This window comes from Molothrus ater, chromosome 2, assembly GCF_012460135.2.
Source record: "Molothrus ater isolate BHLD 08-10-18 breed brown headed cowbird chromosome 2, BPBGC_Mater_1.1, whole genome shotgun sequence".
Classification (NCBI taxonomy): Eukaryota; Metazoa; Chordata; class Aves; order Passeriformes; family Icteridae; genus Molothrus; species Molothrus ater.
In genome coordinates, this window is record NC_050479.2 from 50,193,881 (window position 1) to 50,221,092 (window position 27,212).

Genomic DNA, 27,212 nt, shown 5'->3' on the forward strand with positions numbered 1-27,212 from the left:
CCAACCTGTTTGCTATTTCAGTGCTTGGCTGTAATGCTGTTGTTTGTGGGCTCTTTCTAAAAATGGCTTTAAATAGTAATTTGTCATCTATTTGATGTCTACATTAAAATATCAGCATGAATGCTGCACCAGCTAGTAGAGAAGGGCAACAAATTTTATTCTGTTTTAAGGGAATGGAAGGGAGTGAAGGGTAAGAATGTAGCCTTTGTTACACTGTGTTTCTAGAGAGGTAAATAATGTGTTTTTTACTGAGATAAACTTTTTTTCCCCACTGACTGTGTTGTATGCAAACAGGAAACCCTGACAGTTCAAAGTGAAGGACTTGCTGACTGTATTACTTTGTAATAACTTGTAAGAAGTCACTGATTAAGTGGCATCAGCAGATTTTTAGTCAAAACATTATGTAGCAGCGTGGTTCTAGGCTGGGATTTTTCATTCTTTCCTTTTGAGGATTAGTCATAAATGTTCAGCAAAAGAAACTGAATTCATTTTCATGTCCTCTCCAGTACTTGCCACTGCTACTAAGTAATGTTTAACTGTGGAGTAGAACTACCTTTCTTAATTTAGTTACTTCACAAAAATTTATCCAGGAGGACTGCATTTACATAATCTCTACTTCCTAATGCTTACAAAGGTAAAAGAAAACTGAAGGGGAAGAAACAATGAGGTTTATATTATTGGAACAAGGTTTCTAAGGATATTTTCTGAATGTTTAAGAGATTCCTTTTGTGAATATGCTTTGGGAATAAACAAAGCTAAAGAAATAAGGTGGTCTCCCTGTTCTGCAATGTCATTGAAAAGTTTTTAATAGAAATCAGCTCTAACAGCAAAATCGATATCCCCAGGAAGCCTGCCCAGGAATGCACGTGATGGTACATTTTATCTTCTGGGAAACCAAGTTAATGTAAGCCCAGATGAGGTATTTGGCCAGTGTCTCTAATCTGGTGGTTTTGTTGCTGTATCTGAATCTGTGCTGACCCATCTGCTGTGTTCTCTTGTTGCCTGCACAGTCCTGTGGTCGGGCTTCGGCGCGCTCTCAGTGAGAGTGAATCTGCATCTTCTGGTCTCCCCTCCTCTCTCTCTGCCCCTTCTTTCCTGAAAACCTTTTACCAGGGCTCAGGAAGGTTGCTCCAGCACTCAGAAAGTGACCTCTCCAAGAGGTGAGAGCATTGTCTCCTGCCTAGTTTTCCAGTGCCACTAGCTTAACAGCAGGATTCCCAGTGGAATGCAGCACATGGCATCTCTGCCTTGTGCTCCTGCATTTCTAACAGACTCCCGTGATGCAAATGGGCAAACAGGCTTTTGGATCAAAAAGCCTGTTAAAACTTGAGGCTTCTGTGCTGACATCAAGTAGCTGTCACCTATTTCTGTTGCAGTGTTGCAAATCTGCTGCATTGGTTTGTCACATGAAATGCAATGGATTTTAGGAGTGTTATGCCAATTTAATGCTTTCTTTGCTGAATGCAAACCAGCATGTGTTGCCATGATCACTGGCATGTGAAAATAAGAAAAGAGCAGTGTGAAAAGTGTACAGTACTAATGTGGGATGCCTGTGCATGAGGAAGGGGAAACACCAAGTTAACTGGGTGATACTAACTGTGAGATGTTTAGAGAGAATTAACAAATAACTTCTAGCTGAAGAGGATTTGGGAAGAAGCAAAAGTATGAAAAGTGGCAAAGTCCCCCAAACCCATCTTTTACAGACTATCTCTAATTTGGGTTCCAGTCCAGCTTTGTTTCTGTGTTCCCTTTAGACAGCAGAGTTGGTCCAAGCTGAACCAATGCCCAACTCAGTTTCTGCAGGCAATGGACAACATTAAACCCAGCTTTCTGGGTTTTGGGAATGAAGGATTGAGTATTGTATGAAAACTGAAGGATTGAGTATTGTATTTTAATGCCAAACTGAAATCGGAAATTTCTGAGATACATCCTTTGGCATTGGTTCTGCAGGCAGTTCAATTGCTGTGTTTCATTATAGTGGAGTTTTGAACTCTTGGGGTGGGGAAATCTTCAAGGGGTAATTCCCAGAAGACCACCATATTTTTACTAAGGTTTTACTGGATACATATTTCTGTTACCATTTGATCTTTAAATTTTATGGAGACTCTTGTGAAAATGGGATCTCAGTAGCTACAGGTCTTTCTGGGAGCAAGTGGGCCTGAACTGTCACGGTGAGGAAATGGCAATAGCAAGAGTACACTGGTAGCATCTAGTTGGGTTTGTGAAGGGAATGCAGGAGATAGAGTCAGAAAGAAGTGCTGAGTGAATAATACTGATGTGATAAGGATCACTGAGGTAATCCATCACTTCAACTGGCTAACAGAGAATGAAAAATAATGTCCAACTGACAGTGGCCAAAACTTGCAAATGTATGTTATGCCGTCAGGTTTAGGAATAAGAGGAAGTTCTGATTTTTTGCAATGTGTCTTTTCTTGTGGATTTCTTCTTTGCTTCGTTGGGGTTTTTTCCTTTGGTTCTTCTTCTCAGAGAGGACCACCATCTATCCCCAATAGGATCAGTGTGAGGTGTTTTTGGCATTCTCATGTGAGTGAGTGTATGATAGGTTGGACTTTAGCACAGTGTGTCAGTGCTTTGCAATCTGCAGACTATAAACTGTTTGACTGTTAGGAACCCTAATTAAAACTTCAGTGCATTTTCCAGAATAATCCTGGTCACTATGCATTCATGAAGTGTGGAATTCCTATTGCACAGGAGAAAAATTCTGCAGAGTCTCACTTCTTTATCATATAGCTTTGAGATTACACATGATGCAGCAGGCAGCATTTCTTGGTGTTCTGACAAACTTCAACGTGCAAGAGCAGAGACAGTTTCAGTTGGAATTCATTTTAGAAAGATTTTTGAACCGTAGCAGTCAGATGGGCTTATGCAAAGAGTATGTTATAGAATGGCATGGGATGTTTTGTTGGGTTTTTTTTTTCTTTAATTTTTTTAGAGGTTTTTTTATTGAATCACAGAATGATTTGGGTTGGAAGGGACCATAATTTAGTTACAGCTTCCCCATAGAGTTCCTTTCTTTAAGAAATCAACAGTATAGTGAATTTTGGCATCATAATATTTATGTTGATGCCAAAATGAATACTTTCAGAATGTTTCAGCCTTCAGAATGTTTTTATGGCATTGTCAATATATTTCTCTGGAGAGAAGGCTGGGATGGAAATGGTCTCCACATAATCTTGACTTTTGACAAGTGTGTTGTGCAACATTGAACAGAATTGCAGATAAGGATTAAAAAAATCTGATCAACATAAAGGTAAACAAGCTTTTTAATATAAACACAAAAGCAACACTTAAAAATGGAACAATCTTCAGTGTAGGTTTGACTAGCCCACAATTTCTCTGTTCATTGTGTTGCTGTGCAAGGATAATTTAAGCTGAATTTGAACAGATTCCTTTTTTTAAAACAGCTTTATGTCTCATGAAAGAAGTAAAATACTTGAGAATATTCTTTAAATAAAATAGCAGAAAGTAATTATTCAGAATAAAAATATATGACAGGAGTGAGAACCAACAGAGGGGTGTAAGCTGATAGAAACTGGTTTTTCTTCTTCCCAGAAGGGAGGAATGCTTCATGTAGTAGTCTTACATATAGGTCTGCCAGCTTAAGTGCTGGGAAGTTGAATTCTGTACTTGATCTGGGGGATTTTGTACCATCTCAGCCTCCAAATTGTAAAGTAGGTTGCATTTATTCAGTTGCTACTTAGAGCAATCAAGAAGAGACATTGAAATGAAAGCAAAAATGGGAAAAATACAAGTCTTGGCATGAGCAACAACAGTATTTACTCTCAAGTCATTTGGCTTTCATGGGCTCAAGTGCAAAATAATTCAGGTAAGTATTATGTAAAGAGTTCACAAGAAATGGGGGGGGTAACATTGTGGTTTTTAAAATATCAGTCTTCAGGAGCATTTTGAAGAACAGTTTTGGGAAGAGATTTAGATAATTAAAACCAAGCAATATTTGTAATCTGACCAATTTTTTGAGATTTCTTCTTTCCTTCCTTTTTATTTTCTTCCCCTGAAGTAGCTGTCTCATCTTCATGCTGTGCATTATCTGATAGAATAGTGAATGGGTGAAACTGAGTTCCAGTTACCTGAGATAAAACCTTACATGATCAGTACTGTGTACTCTTGAGTACTTGGGGTATTGCTTCAAACAGCTTCAGGGTGAAAGTAGAGACTGAAATATTTGAGGCATTATACTGAATTTACAGCTGCTCACTTTTTATTGTGTACAAGCTGATAAATGTGTTTTGGTTTCTATATTGGGTCAGAAGTGTAGGGTAAGTAGCCCTACAAAGAACCATCATTCTCCAAACTGACTTGTGATGCATATGTCTTAAATACAGAATATTACAATGTTATCTTTTTGCAGTGGTTCTTCCATCCGGTGACCTTGCAGCATGTTTCCCTTGTAGATGGGAAGATGTCCACCTAAGGTGTCTGTGTAGGTGGTAGTGAAAACTCTGCTCTGCTTTTCCGTGGCAATGACTGAGCTCTATTTAAGAAGTTGTTTTTCCTGTTTTGGAGATTCATTGGCTTAGTCTCTCCACTCACATTAATAAACCTCTTCATTTTGTGGGAGCTGATAGCTAATTTTTTTTTTTTGTTACCCCCACCCTGTTTAGAGAAACTTTTTTTTGCACCAACCTCCTGAATCTTTTCATTAGGGTAGGAGACACTACCATTTTACTCCGACTTCTTCCTCCTTTTGCTTTGTTAGGGTATTTTTTCACACCTTCAGATCTGATACTAAGCTAGGAGTTGTCTGTCTTGAAATGAGGAAACTCTCTTTGCTCCCTTTCAATCCTCCCTTTCTAAAGCTTGGTGTTTTCCTGGGTTAATATGACAAGGCGTGTTTCTGAGCATTGCAAAAGTTTTCCTCTAATCACTTACTCTTTGAAAGCTCTTTGAAAGAGAAGGTGATTAGTATTAGTTGCTTAAAGTGACAGGGGATTTTTTTGAAGGGAGGATTTAACAAGAGAAATACAGGTCTTCAGAGCAGTATGATTTGCATGCTTCATGAGGTAGTGTATGTGATTAGTTCATCCCAATGTAACCTCCATGACTCAAATGTTGTAAACAGGTTAGTTTTATGCCCTAAAAGAGCCACCTTCTTATTCTGACTTTTTTGTGAATTTTGCTACTGTAAATTGAACACTATTCCTACGACTGTCTAGAAGCACAGGTAGCTGAATGTAGATTTTTGTACATAGCAGTAGAAAAGAACTTTTCATTCCCTTGTTATGTAGCATCTGTTTAGTAAGCCCTGGAATGACTCAGTTTTTGTGTTATAACATGCGATGATATGTAGGACTTGAAATAGTAAGAAGTAGCTCTGTTACAGTTATTTATAGAAACATAAGTTAGAATTATATATATCCAAACTCAGTACCCCATTTCCAAGAGCTGGACTGAAATACCTTTGAGAAACAGCACCTACAGGTTCAGAATGAGTGTTACAGTCTAAGTAGTCTGTGTTTGGCTACCACAAGCAGTGGTGACCCATCATCATCAGAGACACAGAGTTAGACATAGAAGATTGTCACAGTTGCTGTTTAGGTTAGTGCAGCATGGGGATCTACTTAGACCACCCACCAATAAATAGTGTGATGCTACAGGGAGCTGGGGCACTACGGAAGCTGAATCAGGAGTGGAGGACAGTTCAGACCATGTGTCATTCAGGGCTCCCAGCTGGTAGAGCTGTTCTTGGAGAAGAGCAGGGGTTGGTGTCTTGTGCTGGTTAGCTGAGTTTGAAGTGGTGGTTATTTCTCTGCCAGGGTACAGAAGGAGGGTCTGATACCTTGGTATGATAGTGAGTCTGATTGGTCACTCAGGCTGACAAGTATCAGGGAGCTGTTGTAGGTCATTTGCATAGTGACAGCTTTGGTGACCAAAAAGGCCAGTCCTAGCTTGGTGAATTCAGCACATTCATTGAGCACAGAGTTTTAGTAATGAAGTGTAGATAGTGTAGCTGGTAGATTGGTGTAGCTGAAACTTCATAGTCCTCTCTTGCAGATCTCTCCTGTGCAAGCCAGATGTGGGGGGATGGACTCCAGCTGCAAACTGCCATCACCTGCAACTGCCTTCCCACTAAAAACATAGTGAACATGCTGGGCTTTCCTTTCATCTAACTTTTTAGGATCCTTGCACTATAGCACTGAAATTGGTTACAGGATGAAGGTTTAAGTGTAGCTACTGTTTTGATATAGCAGTTTTCCCTGTGATGAAGGTGAAGCTGTAGAAACAGCTCCCTCTGATGCTCTCTTCCTAAAAGCTTGTAATTGTGCCTTGTGCTGTTCACTTTACATGGAAGGATTAGTGGCAGATAATGAATGTGCCCATTAGTATACAATATCTGTGCACCTAATTTGCTGCCACAAATGCAAAATTCTGAAATAGTTCTGAAATTGGATAAAGTACTTAGAAAAGCTAAATGTCTTTTCCTCTGGCAATAGTCAGTAGAAAGGTGTATTTGGTGTGTCCTCCCTGTAAAGCTTTCCTGTACCCTCTCCTTGTTTCTTCCAGCAGCATAAGATAAAATTATTAATTATTAAAATTAATGTGCAATTATATTTCTACATGGCATCTGGGGAGAAGATTTGCCCTCTGTTGGCAGGGTCTCTGTTCCTACAGCTGATGAAACATGAGGACATGTGTCCCCATTTATCCAAGTGAAGCATACACTTCTTGAAGCTTAGCAAAGAGACTATATGGGAAGGCAGAACATTGTCTCCAATGAAATATTCACCTGTGAGCTCAGCATGACATTTAAAATGGCACTAAATGGAGTGTTGTGCTCCACTGGAACACCATCTCTGCTTTTAGGGGTGTTACATCAGATCACTCCCAGAAGACAGATGTGTAGCAAAACAAAACCCATTGCTGTCAAACTTAGAGGCAAAGTATTACCATATTTCTCTCTTAGCTTCTCAAAAAGTTAAGCTTTTATTGTGAGCTTCCAGCTGAGCCCTGTATGAATGCTATGAATGCTTCCTGGTGGTATATAGTGCTAACTTCACGGCACTATGCACAAGAAAACAATTGGGCACTTCAGCATTCAAGGTGAAGCTCACACACAGCACGCTTTGCCTTCTTAAGCTTCCCCACAAATGCTCCTGCAGGTTTGGTTATACATTAGACAGAATTAATTAAAGGCATTTTTTCCTCTACAAGGAATACTGACTTTAAATACCCCATCTGCTTTTTCTTTCCTTCAGTGATGGGGAGGGAAAGAAAAGAACATCAACCTTCTGCAGCAGTGAATCTCTAAATGCTGTGGGGGCCACGCTCACACCTCGCCGCATCTCCTGGCGGCGGAGAATATTCCTGCAGGTAGCTTCACCTATGAATAAATCTCCTTCCAAGATGCAGCATCCAGGTCTGTGTGTGCTTTTAAAGAAAATAAACAAGCAGTTGTTACTTAATACTGTAGTGAACTGCAGCATGTGATAATAAGAAAGGGAGAAGGGAGTCGGTGTGGTACAATATTCATGCTAGAACCTTGCCAGAGATCAGTTGTCCTCATTTGGTTTTAGACTATTTAGGTTTTTGTTGCTTTGAAGAGAGGATTTTGGCATCAAAATTAAATGAATTGCAATCTGCCATAGCTGCTGTAGCAAAGGAAACTAAGACAGGTCTCTTACTGACAAATATAATATTTTTAACAGTTAGGAATTTTTTACCCTGACCTGTGTACGTAATAGGAGTGTTTGGTAAGTTTTATATCTTGTCCTTGTAGTGCACATAGCCCCTGTTGATTGTGTTAATAATTCTTACAGCTTTAAGCCGTTTGAGGTAGAAACTCCTGAAACAGCTGAAATCATGCTATTCATAAATTTCCATTTGGCAGAAATCAAAACCATAGGCAAATGGTAAGCTCTATATTTAGTGACCACAAAGTGCTATAGCACTCTCTGTAGTGCAGTTAGCAGATGGAAAAAGTAGCTTTAATCTAGCACCCATGGTATATCATAGCAGTAAACAAGCTCAACTGTAAAGGAGGCTTTATGGATAAATGTCTTGTGGTAACTGGAAGGAGCTGGCAGGGGAAAGGTTTGAAATACTGGATGACCCTTTATCTAACTCTACTTAATTTAAATATAACTTTATTAATGCAAACAAAACACTTATAAAAATAATTCTCTACTGTTGCACTGCATTTTCTCTGGTTTTGGAAGCAGCAAGTCACTGCTGAATGTGAAAGACAGCTATTATTGTTCTGTTATGACAGATTTTCATGATATGTCAAACAATCTGAGTTTCCTGTAATAGCTTTCTGATTCTTTGCAGATGGTCATGATGGAAGTGAATTGTTACCTTTATCACCTCTTGCTCCACCCCTGGAGGAAGACCCTCTTGTTCTAGTATTGCAAAATGAGGATGGTCCAGATAAAACCGGAGAGAGGAAAAACTCAGAAGAACTACAAAGTCTGTGGAGAAAAGCGATCCATCAACAAATTCTGTTACTTCGAATGGAAAAAGAAAACCAGAAGCTGGAAGGTTAGCTATTTAGAAAATACCCCTAAAAGCTATTGCAGATTCTGCTACCTGAAGACGGAAATTGTTCTGGTGTTGGGCACCTCAAACAGATATGTGGTTCTGTAACTTTTTAATTAACAGTACTAGAAAAAAACCTGTGTTTTCCTAGTCCTGTCTCACAGTCTACCACGTTCTCTGCCTACCTGATTTTAAATGAGTAATCTTAGTGACAGAAGAAAGTGATTAAATTTTCCTCTTTGGGTGCATGTTAGACAAAGATGCCACAGTCTGCGTTGTATCTGTCTGAGTCTAGAAGTTCTAATGTGAAATGGAGTGAGGAGAACAGGTGCTGTGTGAACACTTAGGTATGGTAAACCTTACCCTTTCTATCTCGTTTCAGTCCTTTGCAGCTCATGGCCTTTCTCTCCAGGCTTTTTGTTCTTCATTAACCACATCACAGTGGTAATTTATTAATGCTTGAATCCAAATATGATTTTTGAGCAACTTTCTCTTGAGGTATGTCTGGTTTTTTGGAACATGAGCACTGTACACTGAAAATTGAGTGCTGTTAGTGAGGGATCTAACGTTGACCATTCTGATTGTCAACTGCCTCAGCTTCTGGCTCGGATATTATTAAGGCTGGTCAAGATTCACACAAATAAAAGATGGGATGCAATGTCTATCCTAGCATACATAATTCTTCAGTATAATAGACAGTATAGTAGACTAACCAGCTCTTGGTGTAAGTTGAAAATTCCAAGTGTCCTCTCTACAACTGCTGCCTTCATCTTCTCCTTTATGCTGTATAACCTATCTGGTAGTCTGATTCTTCACACTACCATACTACTTCAAACATAATGATCTTGTTAAGATCAGTTAACTCTTTTTCCTTCTTTAGGCTAGCTTACTGGGAAGGCAGGGAGAGGAAAGAAAAGCATCAGGACAGAATTATTTCGATGTCCCTACAAGCATACATCCTTGAATGTATTTCCTACACATGTAGTGTATTTCTCAGTGCTGTTTCTCTCTACAGTTTGTCTCCCTGTTGACACACACTTCTGTAGAAACTCCTAGATTCATAGGGAATGTCTAGAGAGAACTTCAGCCAAAATCTTCATTTCATAAACCATTTTAGAAAATAGTCTATTTTTGTGGGGTGAGGAAGCTGGAGATCTGCTGTGGTGACTAATTTAATGTTATTCCCTCTGATACTTGGAGCTGCTGAGGGATAAACACTTTGCTATACTTACCCTGTGTGGCTGAGGGTACTGAAAACTGTTAAATCACTCCAGTTCCTTAAAGACTCAGTTACAAGTTGCTTCCATTCTGTAACATGTAGAAATCAAGTTTTTCCCACCTGATCGTTCATGGTGAAAACAGGAGTGTTGGCAGTGGAGATGCCAAACTGGCACACATTTGCCAGCCCACATTCTTGGTTTGTGCTCTGAGGAGCATGTCTCCATTCTTGTATTCAGGTTCATGAGTAGCCCTGCTGAAACTGGTGCTCTTGCTAGCTAGAATTCATCATCTTATTTTAAAAGGGTGAAAAGTAAACTGTTCTAACACTTATCTCTAGGTTTCCTTCCTGTGGTCTGTTATAACATGGGCCATTTTATGGACAGGACATGGGCAGAGCTGATGAATGCATTCCAAACAAGTATAGGTTTGGGTGGTTCTTTGCATCCTAGCCTACAATTAAATGTAGATCTCAGGATAGGGAAATGTAGTAACAGAAATGCAAAAATTTCTTTACTTGAAGTCAGGTTCCTAGCTGGGAATTTATTAGCTGTATATATTAGACTGGTTTAAGACTGGAATTGCTGTGAAACTGTTTCTAGTGGATTTCTGTTAATCATTTGTTGACTTTTATGTACCAAATATTAATAAAACCTCTTTTCGTATTCCTTTTGCTGTCGAGGAGACTTGAATGCTATTAGTTCTTTATTTTACAGAAGGTAAGTTCTGTCAATTGCACAAACTCGCTTTCTTTTCCTTTTTCTTTTTTTCTGAGAAGCTAGAAGCTCCTTTTTCCAGTAGGTCATCTAGAAATATAAGAGCTGCAAAAAGTAGCAGGCCACCTAGCAATGATTAGGAAAAATGTTAACAAGGGTGGTTGAAAACAGTGAAGGATGGGGTAGTAGGGGAGAGCACGTATATCGACAGGCAAACTGGCTGGCTTTCACAGGGCTAACTGCACAGTTAATGAGGGAGTTTCTTGTCACACTGAAATATCTTACTGCTGGCTTGGATCTGTTGCATGCTGCTTACAAGAGTGAGAATTCTTGGGTGAAATCATACAGCAGTAGGGCAGCATTTGGAATCGCCCCAGCTGAACTGCAAATTCCTGTGGTAAGGTCACACTCCCATTTTTATGGCAGTGCACTGCTCTTTGCATAATACCTGCTTCTGCAGGGGCCCCTGTAGTCTTGAGTGGGTAAGATCTCAGAGGTGTAACATTGGGGTTTTGGAAATAATTTATCATTTTTGGAGTGGACTAGGCAATGATCCTGTGGATTGATCCAATATTGACTCTAGCTGAAGTGAGATGAGTAGGCGAAGGAACAGATGGTCTTGTTTTGCAGGATGTATAAAATGTGAGTGAGAGTTTGCTTTCACCTAGAGGTGATGGTTGGAAAGGGGATGCATTTGTAAGAGAATGGGGGCTTCTGCAAGAAGTAGTGTGCACAGATCAAGGCAAATTTGGAATAAACTCAGCTGCATCTCAGAGGTGATGTTGTGAAATGTACAGTTCACTCCAGTGGCAGTTAAACAAATCTCTCTAAATTAAGACATATTCAAGTCTTGGATTCAGTTTTTTGTACCAGTAGTTAGTGGAACTGGAGTGTTTTTCTGCATGTGCATCATGAATAATAAAATACTCAGAGTTAATTTCTTAGTAATGGAAATGAAAACTGCTTCTCCATGAAATGCTAGGGTGACAATGCAGCTTTATTTTAGAAGTAACATAATAAATACTTTGTACCAGGTAGTCCTATGCAGCAAAGCTTGTAAGTTTATAACAGCAAGAGTCTGTGCTTCAGCACCAATGGTTCATGCTGGTTCATTCTGTTTGCACTGGTCTGCCTGATAATGCCAGTGCCAAGAGCTCTTCTCACTCTCTTAAGGGACATGTAAGAACTGGAATCAGTCAGTTCTGACTGACTTCAGTTTAGAAGACTTGCCTAGCCTGCTTGCCTAAATCTCTAATGCAAACATTCACATGTTTGGGACTTTCCATACTCAAAACAGTTGTAATGTTCAATAAAAATAAGAATAAATCGATCAAAGGTGTTTTTGCAGAGGAGGTGCTGTGGGGTTTTGTTTAGTGGATTTTTTTTTTCCCCAAGCTTAAAAAATATTTTTATGTGCTTCATGAATTGCTAATATTCATGACCCAGTAAGAGAATTTAAATTGTTATATGCAACATCTTATGACAACTGTCACCAACTAAGCTACAAACTAAAGAAGTCTAGATGTATTTATCACCAGTCAGATTATTGGATAGATATATCTACGTTGAATGGGGTTATGTGTATTTGTTGTTGTCTTGTAATTTTCTGATTTTCTGGTTTTCCATGTGCTCTTCCTTTTTGTTCTGTGTTCTAGCAAGCAGAGATGAGCTCCAATCAAGAAAAGTAAAACTGGACTATGATGAAGTTGGCACATGTCAGAAAGATGCCATAAATATTTGGGATAAAAAGTTACTAAACTGCAGAGCCAAAATCCGATGTGACATGGAAGATATTCATTCCACTTTAAAAGAAGGTATTTATGTAGGAGGGCTTTTAGCTCTGAAGTCTCAAGATCGTATTTTTTGCTCCCTTCTGATACCAACAGAAATCAGCAATACACTTTTTGCAGTAGCAAAAGACTGCTTTCTTTTCACAAAGGTGCTGCCTTCTCCTGCAGAGCAGAAAATAGGTTCTGCTGTGTCTGCAGGTTGCAATGTCAGCAATGCAGAAACGTGTATAGTCATACTCCTGAAAGTAGCATCTTGTTTCCATGTGTCATTACATTCAAGACTGAACTTGGGGCCTCTTCAGCCAATGCTATGACCTTTTGGTTTCTGCTCAGTGGATCCAATTCTGAGTTTCAAATGTTCTGATTTTACTTGCTTACTGAGACAGCAAGACCATAATGTCTACTGTGGACTGTGCTCAAAACCTAGAGGAATCAGAGCCAAGTTTTGGAGAGTCTGGAATATGGTCACTTTGTATTTCATTTCCTGGAGTGAAAGGCTGGGAATTTTGTCTTGAAGTAGATATTCCTGTGGACTAGCCATAGGCCAAGAGGGTATCCAGAGGGTCTTGTTAGTATAATGCAGCTGTAGGGCCTGATTGCACTGCTCTGCTCTCTTCCATAGAATCTCATGTCTGTGTTACAGATGCTGAAAAATAATTCGGTGTAATCTAGCTGGTACAGAAGGGAAGTTTAAATTGCTACCAAAGTAAATTATTGTAGATATAAAGCAGTTCCTGTTAGTGACCTGCAGAAGTCTGCCAACAAATTATTTACCTTGATACCCTGCGTTCTACTGTTGGATTGCAGTTCAGAGTTGGGAACAAGGATATGGTTATTAACTTGTCTTCTTGTTCAATAATTGTTTACCTGGAAGGTATTAGCAGAGTTGACATTTTGACTTTCAGAGGTTGGTTTACAAAGTCAGATACTGAAGGGGGATGTATCTCCCCACATCTATGGACTGACATGGGCAGTCCTTTGCAAAGGGAAAGAGGAATTGGACTTCCCCGAATTTTACACTTCTGAATTTAATTCGACTTTTCTAAACAGGTCATTCTACATTCTGAGTGTAGTTGTACATCTTTTCCTTCTGGAGACTGACAGCTCAGAAGTGGCAAAGCAAGGGATGTCTGTACCTCAGTTTCCCAGGATACTGCTCAGTGTAATTGCCCTTAAGTTTGTAGTTCATATTTAGTTTGTTGGACTGAGCTGTGGCTACTGAGTTGAACACACTGAAGAGTGGAGTTCACTTTGTAAGGGATCCTCCAGAGTGGTTCAGCCAAAATTGTAACAAACAAATTCTTTTGCTGTAGCACTAAAAGCATCCCCCTGCTTAGGCCTCTTGTTTTTTGGCTGCCCTGCAGGTGTACCAAAAAGTCGTCGGGGAGAAATTTGGCAATTTTTGGCTGTGCAACACCGAGTCAGGCACAGGCTGCCAAACAAGCAGCAGCCTCCTGACATCTCTTACAAAGAACTTCTGAAACAGCTGACTGCTCAACAACATGCCATCCTTGTAGATCTAGGTAAGTCTGTTCTTTCCCACTAGTTTGTGGGTCTTTGAGTGAAAAACACACCAGTCATAATAGAAGCTGCTGCTGAAGATAAATGCTGCTCTATGAGCTTCATTTTCTATGTCATCAGGATACATTCTGTGTATGCCACTTAGAGTCCTGGAAGCAGATGATCTCTTAGGCTATGCCATTCATATTTATGCCCTTCTCCATCTGTCTGAAAAGAGAAATCAGCAACTGCTTCTGCAAGTTCTGTGCAGATGAGAATATTAAGTGGGTTCAAAAGGTACAGTCCAAAATCAGTGGTAAGATACAGATTGATCTGATTGAAGGCAAACTGCATATGAAAGCAAAGAGAAGCTGAGGGAGGAGAAATGCTGTTTGTCAGATGGATTGGGGTTTTTCTTCAGAAAAATTGAGTATCAACTACTCCTCTCTTTTTACATCAGGACGGACATTCCCTACACATCCTTACTTTTCCACGCACCTGGGAGCAGGACAGCTATCACTATTTAATCTCTTGAAAGCATATTCTTTGCTGGACAAAGAAGTTGGTTATTGCCAAGGTATAAGTTTTGTAGCTGGAGTGCTGCTTCTACATATGAGTGAAGAGCAGGCCTTTGAAATGCTGAAATTCCTCATGTATGACCTTGGCTTCCGTAAACAGTACAGACCAGACATGATGTCCCTACAGGTAAGTCAGCCCTTCTGGAGCAAACCAGTGTTTTAAATTACTTTTGAGCCCTTATAGAGGTTGCTTAGGTTCTCCAGGGCCTTATGAAGCTTCTTATACTGTTTTGGAGGTTTTGAGGTACATGTATATTTTACTGTCAAGCCCCTCTCTGTCTTTCAATTTGCAAACAGAGAAGTTTAAAAGTTGCAGAGTTTTTCCTGTCACACAGCCCTGTCATCTCTCCAGAAATTCTGCTTTCTGCTGTTTTGCCTTTCTTTTTCTCTTCCTCACTGCTCTCTCTTCCTTATGCCAGAAAAAAAACCGATAAGCTTTGTCACATATGGATGGAGTTTAAAAACTAATTAGATTTTGTTTTTCTTCAGTCTGTGAGCGCTTGCATGTAGACTTCGCTCTTGTAAGGCCAAGTCAAGTCAATAGTGACACACAGTGGCCAGTCAGTGTATTCTGCAGGCACTTGTACTTGAGGCTGCTCTGCCTTGACTCCTCATTTTAGCTCTTTCTCTCATTGTCTTCTGCTCCATCACCCTCAACAGAGAGAGAAAACAGATGACACTCTAATCGTTTAATTATCTTATGCAATGATGCATGCTCTGCAATATTATTTAACAGCTAGCTATAGCTACTCAAGACTGTTTAGGAGGGAGACAAAAAATTTTTCCGATCTGTATAAATTTTAGGGTTTAAAGTTTGAGAAATCTTTCACCTTGGCATGCAATTGTCCCCCGATTTGAATAATTATAATATTCTCTAAACCCTTTATATTATAAAGGAATACACCATTGATGAGTTAAACCTTGTATAATCCACAGTGGAGGAAGAGAAAACAAAGCAGCAGATAGAAAAGTCTCCTTTTTTCCCCATGCTCCCTGCATAGCAAACATTTATAATTAAGTAAAACTAAAGGGAAAGTTTAATCCCACTTTTCATGGCCAGTCACTTTAGGTGCTTATTTGGCAAATGTCCAGAGCAATGGAATAGATTGTAGTTAAAGAAACTGTATGTGCTTATTCTGAAAACACTAGAGGACTGTGGATGTAAGTATGCTATAACAAGTTTGTTGTTGATGAATTAAGAGTGAACAGCCATAAAAAGCATTGTTTTACCTCCTCTTGTTCCATTTCCCCACACAAATATGTTTTAAACCTGTGAGGGTCAAAGTGTGATAAATGCATGTTTGTGGGGTTTTTTTCCCCTAGTAGATGCTAAGTTAGTGTGTGTTATACTGCAGTTGTAGACTTCCAACAGCTGATGATTTGAGAGCTTTCACATGTCCAAGATTTGACACTTTAGTTCAAATGAGTGTGACTGTTTCATTGGCAGAACCTCTTAGTAAGAACACTTAAATTTGAGAAAGTTTACCACTTGTAGTACTGTTTGCCTTTTAAATTAAATGAGCTGTCTTTCCCCACAGTTTGCTTCTAGGCAGTTCTTCTGTTAAAGGAAAGTTTTGCCTGCTCAGGACAAATTTACTATATTTTACTATATTATATATAGTAAACTGTATTTGGGTTGTTTTCTAATAGGAGTAGAGTACTGCAAATTCTTTTGCATTTACAACACTGAAACACAAGCAAGCTTATAGGCAGAACTGGCTTCAGTCCTGTAGAAGAAAAATGTTGGATGATTCTTCAGGATAATGAAAACTTATTAGACTTAGATTTTTTAGTTGTTGTCTGGAAAAAGTAGTAATCTAGATCCTTAGTCCATAATGAACTATCCCAACTGTTTTACTGATGCAATTCTGACTTCACACATGTGTTTTGTATTGACACTGTCCAAACTGGGCTTAATTGGTATCTTACACAATTAAAGCAAGAACTCAAATGCATGCACAAATTTAGCTGATTTGCCTAAATGAAAGTGATCCCTCTGCTTGTGTGCAGTGCTGATGAACAGGTAGCTTCAAGTGCACTCAGCTTTGGTAGGGAACAAGCATGAACTCTAAAATAGGAAAATAGCTGAATCTAAAGTCATTTTCTTATTGAGGAGCAGGATTCACCTTAAGCATAAAGCACTATTGACAATAAAATTGGACCTGGCAATTAATCAATATATGTCTGCTTCTTATCTTCTGCTTTCTGAGAGAAGCATTGCAAGGAAATAACTTACCACAGAGTGCTATTTTTAGCCATGAAGAGCACCTTTCAACCACTCTCCCTTGCAACCTTTTATAGGTTGTACAGCAACACTTTTTTGCGTCAGTATCTTAAATTCCACAGGACCCCTGGGAGATGTGCTGGGAAATCTCTGTGTAAAATGTATTCTCTGGGTACAGAAACTGTCTAAAGTTGTGATGACTGTAGCATTGGAGTTTTAAATGCAGTAAAAATAAGGCCAAAATTCAAAGAATAACAGCTGAAATGTGTAAATTTAGTCACAACTAAATTGTGGTTCATGGTTTTGACATCTTGGAAGAGGTACGACTACTTTCATTGCGGCAAGGCTGAAAGCTCTGGTTTGTTGACAAAGTTGGAGCAATCTATTCCCTTCTTACCTTAAGCCTGTGAACCTGAAATATACTTCATTAGTAATCAGGTTCAAACTGTTCTTTGTTATTGACTGCCCTGTTGGTTTTAATTCATTAGTGGCAGGTTGTTTATACATGAGTAAATACCACTTGAGGCCCCGGGAGGCAATTAAGCTTCATTTTACTGTGCCATCTGTACTGCAGTTAATTTCCCTTAAATGAAATAGGAATAATTTGGAAAACTGAGTAAAGCTGAACTTTTGTTTCTTTACTTTCTCCCCCCTCCAATCCCCTCATGCTCTGTAGATTCAGATGTATCAGCTCTCAAGGCTTCTACATGATTATCACAGAGACCTGTATAATCATCTTGAAGAGAATGAAATCAGTCCCAGTCTTTATGCTGCACCGTGGTTTCTTACGCTGTTCGCATCTCAATTTTCATTAGGATTTGTAGCCAGAGTGTTTGGTAAGAAAGTTTATTCTATTGAAATAATAAACAGAACAATATCCATTGTGTTTTGAAGCACTCCAGGGGTAGTTTTCTATATGCTGGGGACATTTGGGGTGATGGCTGTGTGTGGCAAGTAGCAACACTTTTCACAGTGGGATGTCAGCTCCTTTGTAAGAGGAAAATCCAAAAGGTATTTATTGAAACATCAGACTTGAGCAAATAATTATATCTTCTCTTACTACCTAAGAGACTTCTGAAGTGTAAACAGCAGAAAGGTTATTGTTGCAAATGTATTTTATGCAAATGTATTCAGTTTATATCAATAGAAAAGTTCATCTTGCCAAACTTGCAAACTGAAAAAAGAAAATGCATTTCTGAATTCTTATTCTAGAGTGCTTTCTAAAAAAATTCAAGCAAATTTGAACTTAAAGGCTGGTTTTGGTATTCACTTATATATTGAACAATTTCCAATTCATAATATGCCTCTGATTTCCTTTAGATAGTTTTTTCATTAAAAATTCCTCTTCGGGTAACGTCTAGTACAGAAGCCTAAATATTGATTATTCCTGGTAGCATTTACAGTGTCAGGATGTCAAGTAATTATTTTTGTGTTCTTTTCTTATCCACAAGAACTTCCAGCTTAGTCAAATCTCTAGTGATGCACCTTTTCTTTTAATTTAAATTCATTTTTTAATGCAAAACTCACTGTACTTGCATACGCACCAAGAATCTAAATGTACGTGTAAGGTGCTTCCTCATAAATCAGATACTTTTTTCCCCTTTGATCTTTCTCTTTTCATAGGGCACCTTTTGTCCCTTCTTAGGAAATTCAACCTGACTTTGTCTCATGTTTCAATACTGGAGTGTGTTAGGCTCTCAATTTGTGTGGTGTGTTGGCTTGGGGGTAGGAAGAGGGTTTTGGTTAGTTAGGTTTACTTTTAAGTTTTTAATTTTTTTTTTTTTTTTTTTTTTTTACCCAGTGCTTTCTCAGTTGCAGAGAGTTTTCTTCCATTTACAGCAAACACTTTTTGGCTGCTGTCTGGGTGAACAAATGATTGGTGTATCTCTTTCTCAGTGGTGTACCAGTCATGTGAATATCTGTTTCCCAGTGGGATTTCTGAATTCTGGGACACTTGAGCATTTTATGTTTGTGTCTTTTTTGTTGCTTGGTTTTTTTTTCTTTCCTAAATGAATTTTTTATGGATGGGGAAGATGGGAAGGAGGTTTGGTGTTCACTTCTCTGTGAATAAGCTGAGCAAGTCATGTTCCCATTTTAAAATTGAAAAGTTACTGTGTTATTTTAGTTCTTAATGCTTTGAGTTCCTGAATTTTCAGTGTCTTATGGGCCATTGTCATATACCAGGAACAAATGGCTACTGTCTACCTTTCACAAATTATATACTTATATCTATGCTGTTTGAATGTCCATCATAGACTTGAGAAGGGAGAATTTCAGGAGCTGCATTTGAGGGTGATGGCTGCCTCATCAGTGTCTTTGTGCTGCTGTGTGATCCTGGATTAGGCCAGGGATCACCTCTTGAGTATCAGGATCAGGAACTGAATTTCTTCAGTTGTGTAGCCCTGAACAAACACCCTGTTCTGTGACAGAGCCAACAGCTCAGGAGGTTTATTTGAAATGCCCATGTGCTGCCTTCATCTCAGTAACTTCAAATCCACCACTGATCATGAGGCAGAATCTCTATTTACTGTCCTCAAGATTCCCATTTCTGTACAGTCAGTATCTACTGACCTGCAGAGCCCAGACTTTCCTCTCTTATCCATGTAATTGTACCTCAAAGTAAGGGTTTAGGACTTAGGACTTAGATTATAGTCAGTAAGAGCACTACTATGAATTTTGAAAATAATATAACTGGTTATGGAATCAAATTTTTTTTTTTAAGGACTAGCTTCTGCCTAGAAAAGAGTTGTGTTGTGATCTACCCCCAACTGCTTTTCAGTCACAGGAGCACTTAAAACCAGGTAGCAGTTGGATAAAGTCTCTGGCATTCAGTGATGAAATGCTTATTGCAGATAACTGCTACAGACATAATAACCATGCAGTATTTTCCTTAATGCTCTCTCATGTCTGTAGGATGAAAGAAAATTCATGCTTTATCCTCATGTTGAAATAAGACAGATTGCACTTCTGAGCTGAATACATCTGCACTGTGATTGATTACAAAGAACATCCCAGTAAATATATGTATTAATCCAGTGACTCTAGCTCCCATTTTCAAAATTAAAATATTTTTAAATTATTTTCTCTTTTAGACATTATTTTTCTTCAAGGAACAGAAGTAATATTTAAAGTAGCACTGAGCCTACTTAGCAGTCAAGAAACATCTATAATGGGATGTGAGAGTTTTGAGAACATTGTTGATTATCTTAAAACCACTATTCCAGATATGACTAAACCTCAAATGGAAAAAATTATTACTCAGGTAAGGATGTTTTTCTCTTTACTTTTTTCCCCTGTATTTAGTTTACTTTAAAAGAACAATGCCTACACTATAGGCAAAAGTCTTCACAGAAGAAGATATGTTAAGCTTCTTGAGAAATACTGTCAGTGGCTGGAATCTTCATATCTGTAACTTAATTTCTTCTGCATTGAAGCTGCAGATTGAGAGTGAGCCTGTCTAGCACTTAATTGTGAAACTGCAATCAGCGCTCCCCCTTCAGGTGGGAGTTCAGAGATAACAGAAGAGCTCTAGAAAACCATGTCCATGTGCAGCAGTGGAGTAAACACTTGTGCATTCCTGTGGCTTGTTCAGGTTTGACTCTTTCAGGTGCTGTTAGATAAGAATTCATTTTTAGACAATGTAAATCTTGATTTCCTCATTTCATTGACAGTCATTGCCATGCTAAACCTGTGTCAGACACTTTGGTGACTTTCACAACTCATTGATTCTGGGAATAATAGAGATGGTAGTTTAACATTTTTAATACTTGTAGACATGAAATCTGTTCAGTGCTCTGCATGGGCTGCAGAGCAGCTCTGCTGTTGTGGGCAGGGTAGAAATGGCTTTGTGCAAAGCCAGGTCTGATAGAGTAAGAATGGGTTATGATGCCTGCAGAGCTGAATTGTGGTTACATGCAGGGCAGCTCAGCTCAGCTGGCCTGGGTGTGCTCTCATGCTGAGCAGCCTTCCACATCTGCATCCTCTGCCTGTATCCTGTGCTGCTACCTAGCCTGGCTGCAGGGGGCAGTTGTTTGGCCCAGTCTTACAGTTCCCAGGACCATCCCCTTATAATGGGAAATGAAAGAAAAATGTTGATATTATGCAGATCTGTAATGCACAGATGATTGATCAGGTAGCTATGCAGAGGAAAATGGTACTTACTGAGCTTGAACACAACATAATTTGAAGTTTTATCTCATTTAAATACAATAGAACAGTGAAAGTAATACAGGACTTGTTTTGTCAGGGAATCTGTGTGTGTCTTGTGTTGGTGGAATGTTTGTGATCTCTAGGATAAGGAACAGAAAATTGATGTCACTATAGACATCCTTCCAATCCTTGTCTAAAATCTTTGATAATTTTCTGAAGCTGAGAGGCTGTAACTAGATTTGTAAACAGATCAGGGTCTTATGTCCCATTGTTGTATTGCTCACTCTTAGAAACTCAGTCCTGTGGTCTTCACAATGCTTTGTCCCTGATGTATCCCAATAAGAAAGTAGCAGGCATCATGCAGGGATAGAGCACATGGAAACTGTAACCATGAAGAATGTTTTTACAGAAGTCTGTAAATGAGCTCTTGGAGTCAAGGGATCCAGTTTTGAAGAAAGAGATCTGATGAATCCCAGATTTAAAAATTATGTCTTGAACTTCTTAATATTCCTGAGCAACAGTCAATAAAACTTTGTCATATTATAAAATTCTTGGATTGCATAAGACTTTTCTGATGATACATCTCGTAGTAAGATATGGTATTGGTAATTGTGCAAGGCATGATCCAATTTATTTTGAAGTCTATGATTTATTATGGCTACAACTCTGTTATAATGCTCTTACTGTAGACATCACCTTAAAATACTTTTTTGAAGGGAACAGGAAAAGCATTAATCAAGGAGAGTTGACTCTTAGTCAAACATTCACATGGAATAAGTCCTCCCTACTGTAATTAAAAATGGTCATTTCTCTCACGGCAGGTGTTTGAGATGGATATTTCAAAACAGCTCCATGCCTATGAAGTAGAGTACCACGTTCTTCAGGATGAACTGCAGGAAAATGTGAGCCCCTGTGACGAAGGTGAACCTCTGGAGAAGCTGGAGAGGGCAAACAATCATCTGAAGAGGCAAAACATGGATTTGTTGGAGAAGCTACAGGTAAACGACTTAGGCTACAAGCTCATGGTGAAATCATTTCTGTGATTCAGCCAATAGAGGAAAAAGTATTGTTTTAAGTGTATGTGAGAAGTCTTCTTACTGCAAGACCTTGTGGAGTTGAGCAGTTCTCTTAATTACAATGATTCACTTCTGCTAGGCATACTTCTAACTCCTTTGTCATTCCTTGGACTTCTCCTTGATTTAGATTTATTTTTTCTTGAAATCTCTCTACCCTTATCTGCCATAAAATCTGTTGGCAAAATTTGCTTATCTTTCTGAAAAGTGAGTTCTCTGTCCCTTCATCTCTCTGCTTCCCTGTTGGAAAGGTTTAAGAAATAATCCATAGTACAGCAGACTTCTTTAGTCCAGGCCTTTTTAGGCAGTGTTGTTTTGTTTCCTTCTGCTGAAGCTCATAGTCCTACTTTGGAAGGTGAGGTCTCTCCTAGCAGACCTGATTACATCTGAAAGCCTACCAGACTTTTCCTGGTCAAGTTGTGCTTTAAAAAAGCCCTTCCTCCTTCACTATTTTCCCTTTGTCTCATAGCTTGGCCAAGATTTGTTTCAGTTGCAATATGTTGTATTGTCTTGCATTTTCTTGAAAGAGAAAGTCTTGTTTTTTTCATCATCAGGCTATTTCTTGCTATATTTGTTAATTTGAACAAGCATTGCAAAGAGCTCAGAAAGCACTTTGAGCTTCTGAAACAGAAAAATGGTAGGAAAAAAGGGCAGATCAAGTCCTCATTATTTTTGTGTTTACAGGCTAAGGGTGCTTTGTTCTTTTGATACTGAAAACAGGAATCACTTGAACTTTTTACTATTACTGATTTTTCTTTCTTATTTTTCTTTATTTATTTACTGCAGCTGTGGCTTTTAGGCCTGTTCTGAAAATGCACCAAAGGCATAGAATAATTGAGTGGCTGAGAAGGCATAGAAATATTGAGTGGCTCAATAATTTGAAAGGCTCTATGAAAGCTTTCCTGCTCTTTCAGAGTGCTCTGCAATAATGCATCTTTCTCAGTGCTTAACCTCTTCACCTTTTTGTTTGCATAACTTCTTCATTCCTTTGCTTATACCCTTTCCTAGGAGCAGTCAGAATTCTTCCAATACCCACAGAGCGAACTGCTGCTGCTGTGGTCCAGGGTTTCTTTGACTAATCAGAGGAGGCTGTAGATCTTTAATTGGAGAATAGGGAACACAGTCTGCTTCTAAACTTAATGTTGAGTTTCTCTTCCCTCCAGTCTCTTCATCCTAACTTACTTTATCACAGAGGGTTCCCCTTGTTCAGACAGTGCGTGTCTTCCAGTGCTACTTCAGCTGCTGATTTCCATTTTCTCCCTCTGGCTCCAGTTCCTTGTTACTCTCAGCTGTCCCTTGCTTGCTACAATTTGTATGTCTCCTTCCCTCTGTAAAGCTTGGAGAAATTCTTCAGATTGATCTGGTCACTATGAGGAGATTTTGTTTTTGATACACAGTATGCATTCCTTGTATTGTCTGCCTACACAGATGTCTTTAGAAGTAGTTATGTAAAAACATCATAATTTTAATATTATGATACTATATAATAATATCATAATATTAAAAGAAAACTATTCAGAATGTATCAATTTATGATAATGTTATTGTTTGCAGGTTGCTCACGCTAAAATTCAGAGTCTGGAAGCCAGCCTGGAGACTGTTTTGACACGAGAGAACAAAATGAAGACTGTAATTCAGTCCCTGGAACAGGAGAAGATAACATATCAAAAGACTCTTGAGCAGATAGTGAAGTACTTGCCAGCAGAAGTGTTGTCTGACTGTGAACTGCTCCTGAAGGAAGTAAACTACAACCCAAATAATAAAATATGGAGTAAGCCATAAACCAGGGTTTTCTAGGCAGCGTTTCTTCAAAAACAAAAAGGGAATGAAAAAATGAGTATGCTGCTTTCAATAGCTACTTAGCAATAGGCAGTGGTATTACCCAAAAATAGTGCTGGGACACTCATAGCTACAGATGGGCCTTCAAGTGTCAGAATGCAAATTCAGGCTATAAATTTTTTTATGATTATGTAAATAAATCACAAGGGGGAAATAAAGGATTCTCACATGTAATTATGATGAGTAGATGTATATTTAGAGTTGACCTAAAGGAAAGGAGAAATTGGAGAAGACAAAGATAATGGTGATCTGCAAATTCATTTTGGATGTGCTTGTCTTGTAGTGAAATGAGGATAATGTGTCTTTATATATATGTATATTGAATATGTTGAATAATACTTGAAGAAAAAAGAAAAGAGAATGTAATTTTCCCTCCAAAGAGCAGCATGTTTCACATCTTCTGTGGAAAACCTGTGTGAACTCATGCGTGCCTCTCTTTTAGTTCTACTGACATTGTGAGCACAGACCAATAAGCAGAACCAGTATCATGACATGGTTTGCACAGAAGGAGCTGTAGTGCCACCCGCTGCCTGGGCTGCAGCGGTCAGCAGCGCAATTCCAGGTGCATGTTGGAACTGGAAATGAGCAAGCATCGCATCATAGCTCCGCCTCCATTGCCCAGAGCTAAGGAATCGTGTCTGCAAAGGCAAGAGCTAGCAGTGACTGCCGCTTCCTTCCTGGCCTGTTTGCTTCCACCTGCCCTGGGCTTGGTGGTGATGGCTGGTGGACAAAAAGGAAGCACAACAGTGGGATGGGATTTTCCTGATGTTAATTTTCCACGGGAGACTTGCCTGTGTAAGAGTTAGGTGTGTCAGGGGCTCTCATTTAACCAAAGAAATGCTGAAAGAAGCCTTGTCTAATTGTATTGGGATGCAGAAAGCTGTTTTAAATTTTGTTTGAGAAGAAAATTGAGGTGGGTTGCAGGAAGTTAAGTGTGAGTGCACAAGAGAGGACCAAGCAAGTCTCAGATATTATGTACCTTTCAGTTTTCACATATACAGTGGCTATACATTTCAAAGGGGATCCTGAAGTACAGGCACAGTTTTAATAACACTTTCCAGGCTATTCCTGTTTTAATACTACTTTGTGGTCTTTTTATTAAAACAAAAGTCATGAATTTGTGTGTTCTGGACAAAAGGTGGGATAAACTCTGATCATTTCAAGGGAGAAATTATGTTTATAGAGATATAAAAAGTTGCATATAGATTTGAAAATGTTTTTGAGTGGAATTTTTGAGAAAGCTTAGACAAATGTGAAATAGACAAGTATTTTGGAGTGCATGTCTGAACCCTTAATTGCATTTTACAGTGGCTCACGTTACCCCTTCCTGTTTATACTGTATTTCAGGAAACACTTATTCTTTTTAGTAAGAAAACCAATTAAGCAAAGTGCCAAATCCAGCAGTGTCTTCACATCAGATTGTCCAATTTCGAAAGCAAGGACTGAATATCACTGCTTTCTAAGTATTATGCTTTATGTTACCATAAAAGTGAGGAACAACAATGCTTACTTGCTGCACACTGCTGTGGAACTCAGGGGCTTCGGCTCTCCTGGGTTTTTTGTTGTTGTTTTTTTTATTTCCATGGTGTTTTATTTGATTAAAGATACTGATTTACTTAACAGTCTCTCTTTTTACATTTGGGGTGAAAGGTCTTAACACTGTGTATAAAATTATGTGGAATCTGTCTAGATATTTCAAGAATGTCGTATTGTACTAAATGGGAAAATGCCAAGTGAAAAAGCAGTTCTTTGCAGTTCGGTTCAGAGTGAGTTTTAGCTGATGTGTACATAAAAATCTAATCCCAGGAACTGCAGCAGCATCTCTTACAAAGAACCAAGATTATTCAGATACATCTTTTTTTTAAAGATGCACTGAATGAGCTTTATTCTGTTTCACTTTAAATTTTTTTTCATGTAATGCCTGGAGAAATTCCAATAAATGTCATTGCTGCATTTCCCATAGCCTCTGGCTAGTTTTATTTTTCTACCCTTCAAGTACCAATCTCATTCTCAATAGTATCATTCACATGAAATATGAAAAGGATCCGGCTTTAGTTTCTAGTTGTGGGGAAGAAAACCTGCAGGATTTGTAAAAGTACACAGAGTACAAGGATAGATATTCTTCTTGGGGAGAATAATCTTACATTGTTCTTAACTGAAAATGAAATTTTTAAAGGTATTTTTTTCTGTGGCAGTTCAGTTAGTATATATGCATGTTGAGAATAGTAATTTGATGAACTTTGTGTATCTAGCTTTGAAGGGGGAGGAGGGTGAAACAACACCTGGTAATAAACTACAGAAGTAGAACCACAGTGGGGTAAGTGCCTCATGACATCAGGACACTTCTGATAATGTTTGTGTGCTGAACCCAAGAGTGCCTTGTAACTGAGCATCTCTAGGCCATGGAGCTTGAAGTCTTCACTCAAGCAGGTATCCTCCAGACCATCTTCTGATGAGTAACTAGCAAGATCATCTAGAGGACTGAACTGGATGTGTGCTTGGTATAGACAGCTTTGTGGAGGGATAGAATGTAAGAGAATAGTGCAGAAGGTAGTCTCACCCCTGAGGAGTTGCAGCTGTGCTAATCACCAAAGATTAGGAACAGGCCCTGCCCTGAATAGGCCACAGCTGTGTCCAATAAGAAGAAGAGTGCTACAAAAGAGTGGGTTAGCTGGGTGAGGAGAGAGATGGAGTTTGTTGGCTGTGCTGTGAAGACAAAGGAGTCGGTGCTGCAAGGAGCTGCTCATGAGAAATCACCAAGAAGGTATGGGAATTTTGCAATAAGATGGCAACACAGCTTTACAATTGTTTTGTGCAGCTTGTGAGGAGGGATGTCTTAAGGTGCAGTGGGCCAGAGGCAGAGCTGCAAAGATAATTGCTTGGGAGAAGGGGCATTTCCTGGGATCATAAAAATTGTTTTTCTATTTCTATATCTTGTTTTTCTGATGTTCTGAAAAAAGTTTTCAGAACAAAGCTATTGTTCTCTCTGAGCTAAGCCCAACAGAGCACTCAGTTTTTGCTCTCAGCTTCTGGAGAACTAACTCTTGAGGGAAAAGTATCTGCTGTTTTCAGGAACAGGTGACTCAGACTGCTTTCTGCTGGGAGAGGGCTTTTTTTGAAGTCTGGGAACACATATGTCCTAGCTTGCAAACTGGCTGGTAAGTGAAGAGTATCACTAGTAGGAATAGAGCTGAAATAAGTCTGGTAAGCAGGGCTAATGTAGGAGACTGGTATTCCCTTCTTTGATGGATGGAAAACCTGGCCAGAAAGTTGTTTGGTCGGGATTTTTTTCTTCTCCTACAAAGTAGAGTATTTATTTCTCTCCATAAAAGACAATTGTGTATTTAAGGTGCCTGAAAGTTGCATTTGTTCACTTTCATTTTAAAATAATCAGATTTTACAGAAAACCAGCCTTACTTGAAATCACAAATCTAGTTAATCTTAAGTGGTTTGATTGTGCCCTCTTCAACATGACACTTCTAAGCTCAGTATCACTACAAGAAAGCTGAACAATTTGTAACATTTAAAAGAATTTCAGCAGTTTATCCAAGAATTTGGTATTACTACTGTGATCCAGAGGGTCTGCATCCGGGCACTTAATCTAAACCTGA

The 27,212-nt window shown here is 38.9% G+C and overlaps 1 protein-coding gene across 4 annotated transcripts in view; it reads left to right on the forward strand.

Moving 5' to 3' along the window:
- The window catches only part of TBC1D4 (TBC1 domain family member 4), a 98,814-nt gene extending 73,257 nt beyond the window's left edge, over positions 1-25,557 (forward strand). Inside the window, exons 11-20 of one of the 4 annotated variants that reach the window (XM_036393314.2) lie at positions 1,011-1,160; positions 7,236-7,396; positions 8,308-8,517; positions 12,104-12,262; positions 13,603-13,761; positions 14,199-14,443; positions 17,217-17,376; positions 19,633-19,802; positions 21,511-21,687; positions 23,317-25,557. In XM_036393314.2, coding sequence (XP_036249207.1) covers positions 1,011-1,160; positions 7,236-7,396; positions 8,308-8,517; positions 12,104-12,262; positions 13,603-13,761; positions 14,199-14,443; positions 17,217-17,376; positions 19,633-19,802; positions 21,511-21,687; positions 23,317-23,544 — 1,819 coding nt within the window. In that variant the 3' untranslated portion in view covers positions 23,545-25,557. Of the gene's footprint in view, positions 1-1,010; positions 1,161-7,235; positions 7,397-8,307; positions 8,518-8,995; positions 9,013-10,417; positions 10,452-12,103; positions 12,263-13,602; positions 13,762-14,198; positions 14,444-17,216; positions 17,377-19,632; positions 19,803-21,510; positions 21,688-23,316 lie in introns of those variants that run through there. The other 3 variants (XM_036393332.2, XM_036393340.2, XM_036393347.2) reach the window with 3 other exon arrangements.
- The last annotated feature ends 1,655 nt before the right edge of the window (positions 25,558-27,212 follow it).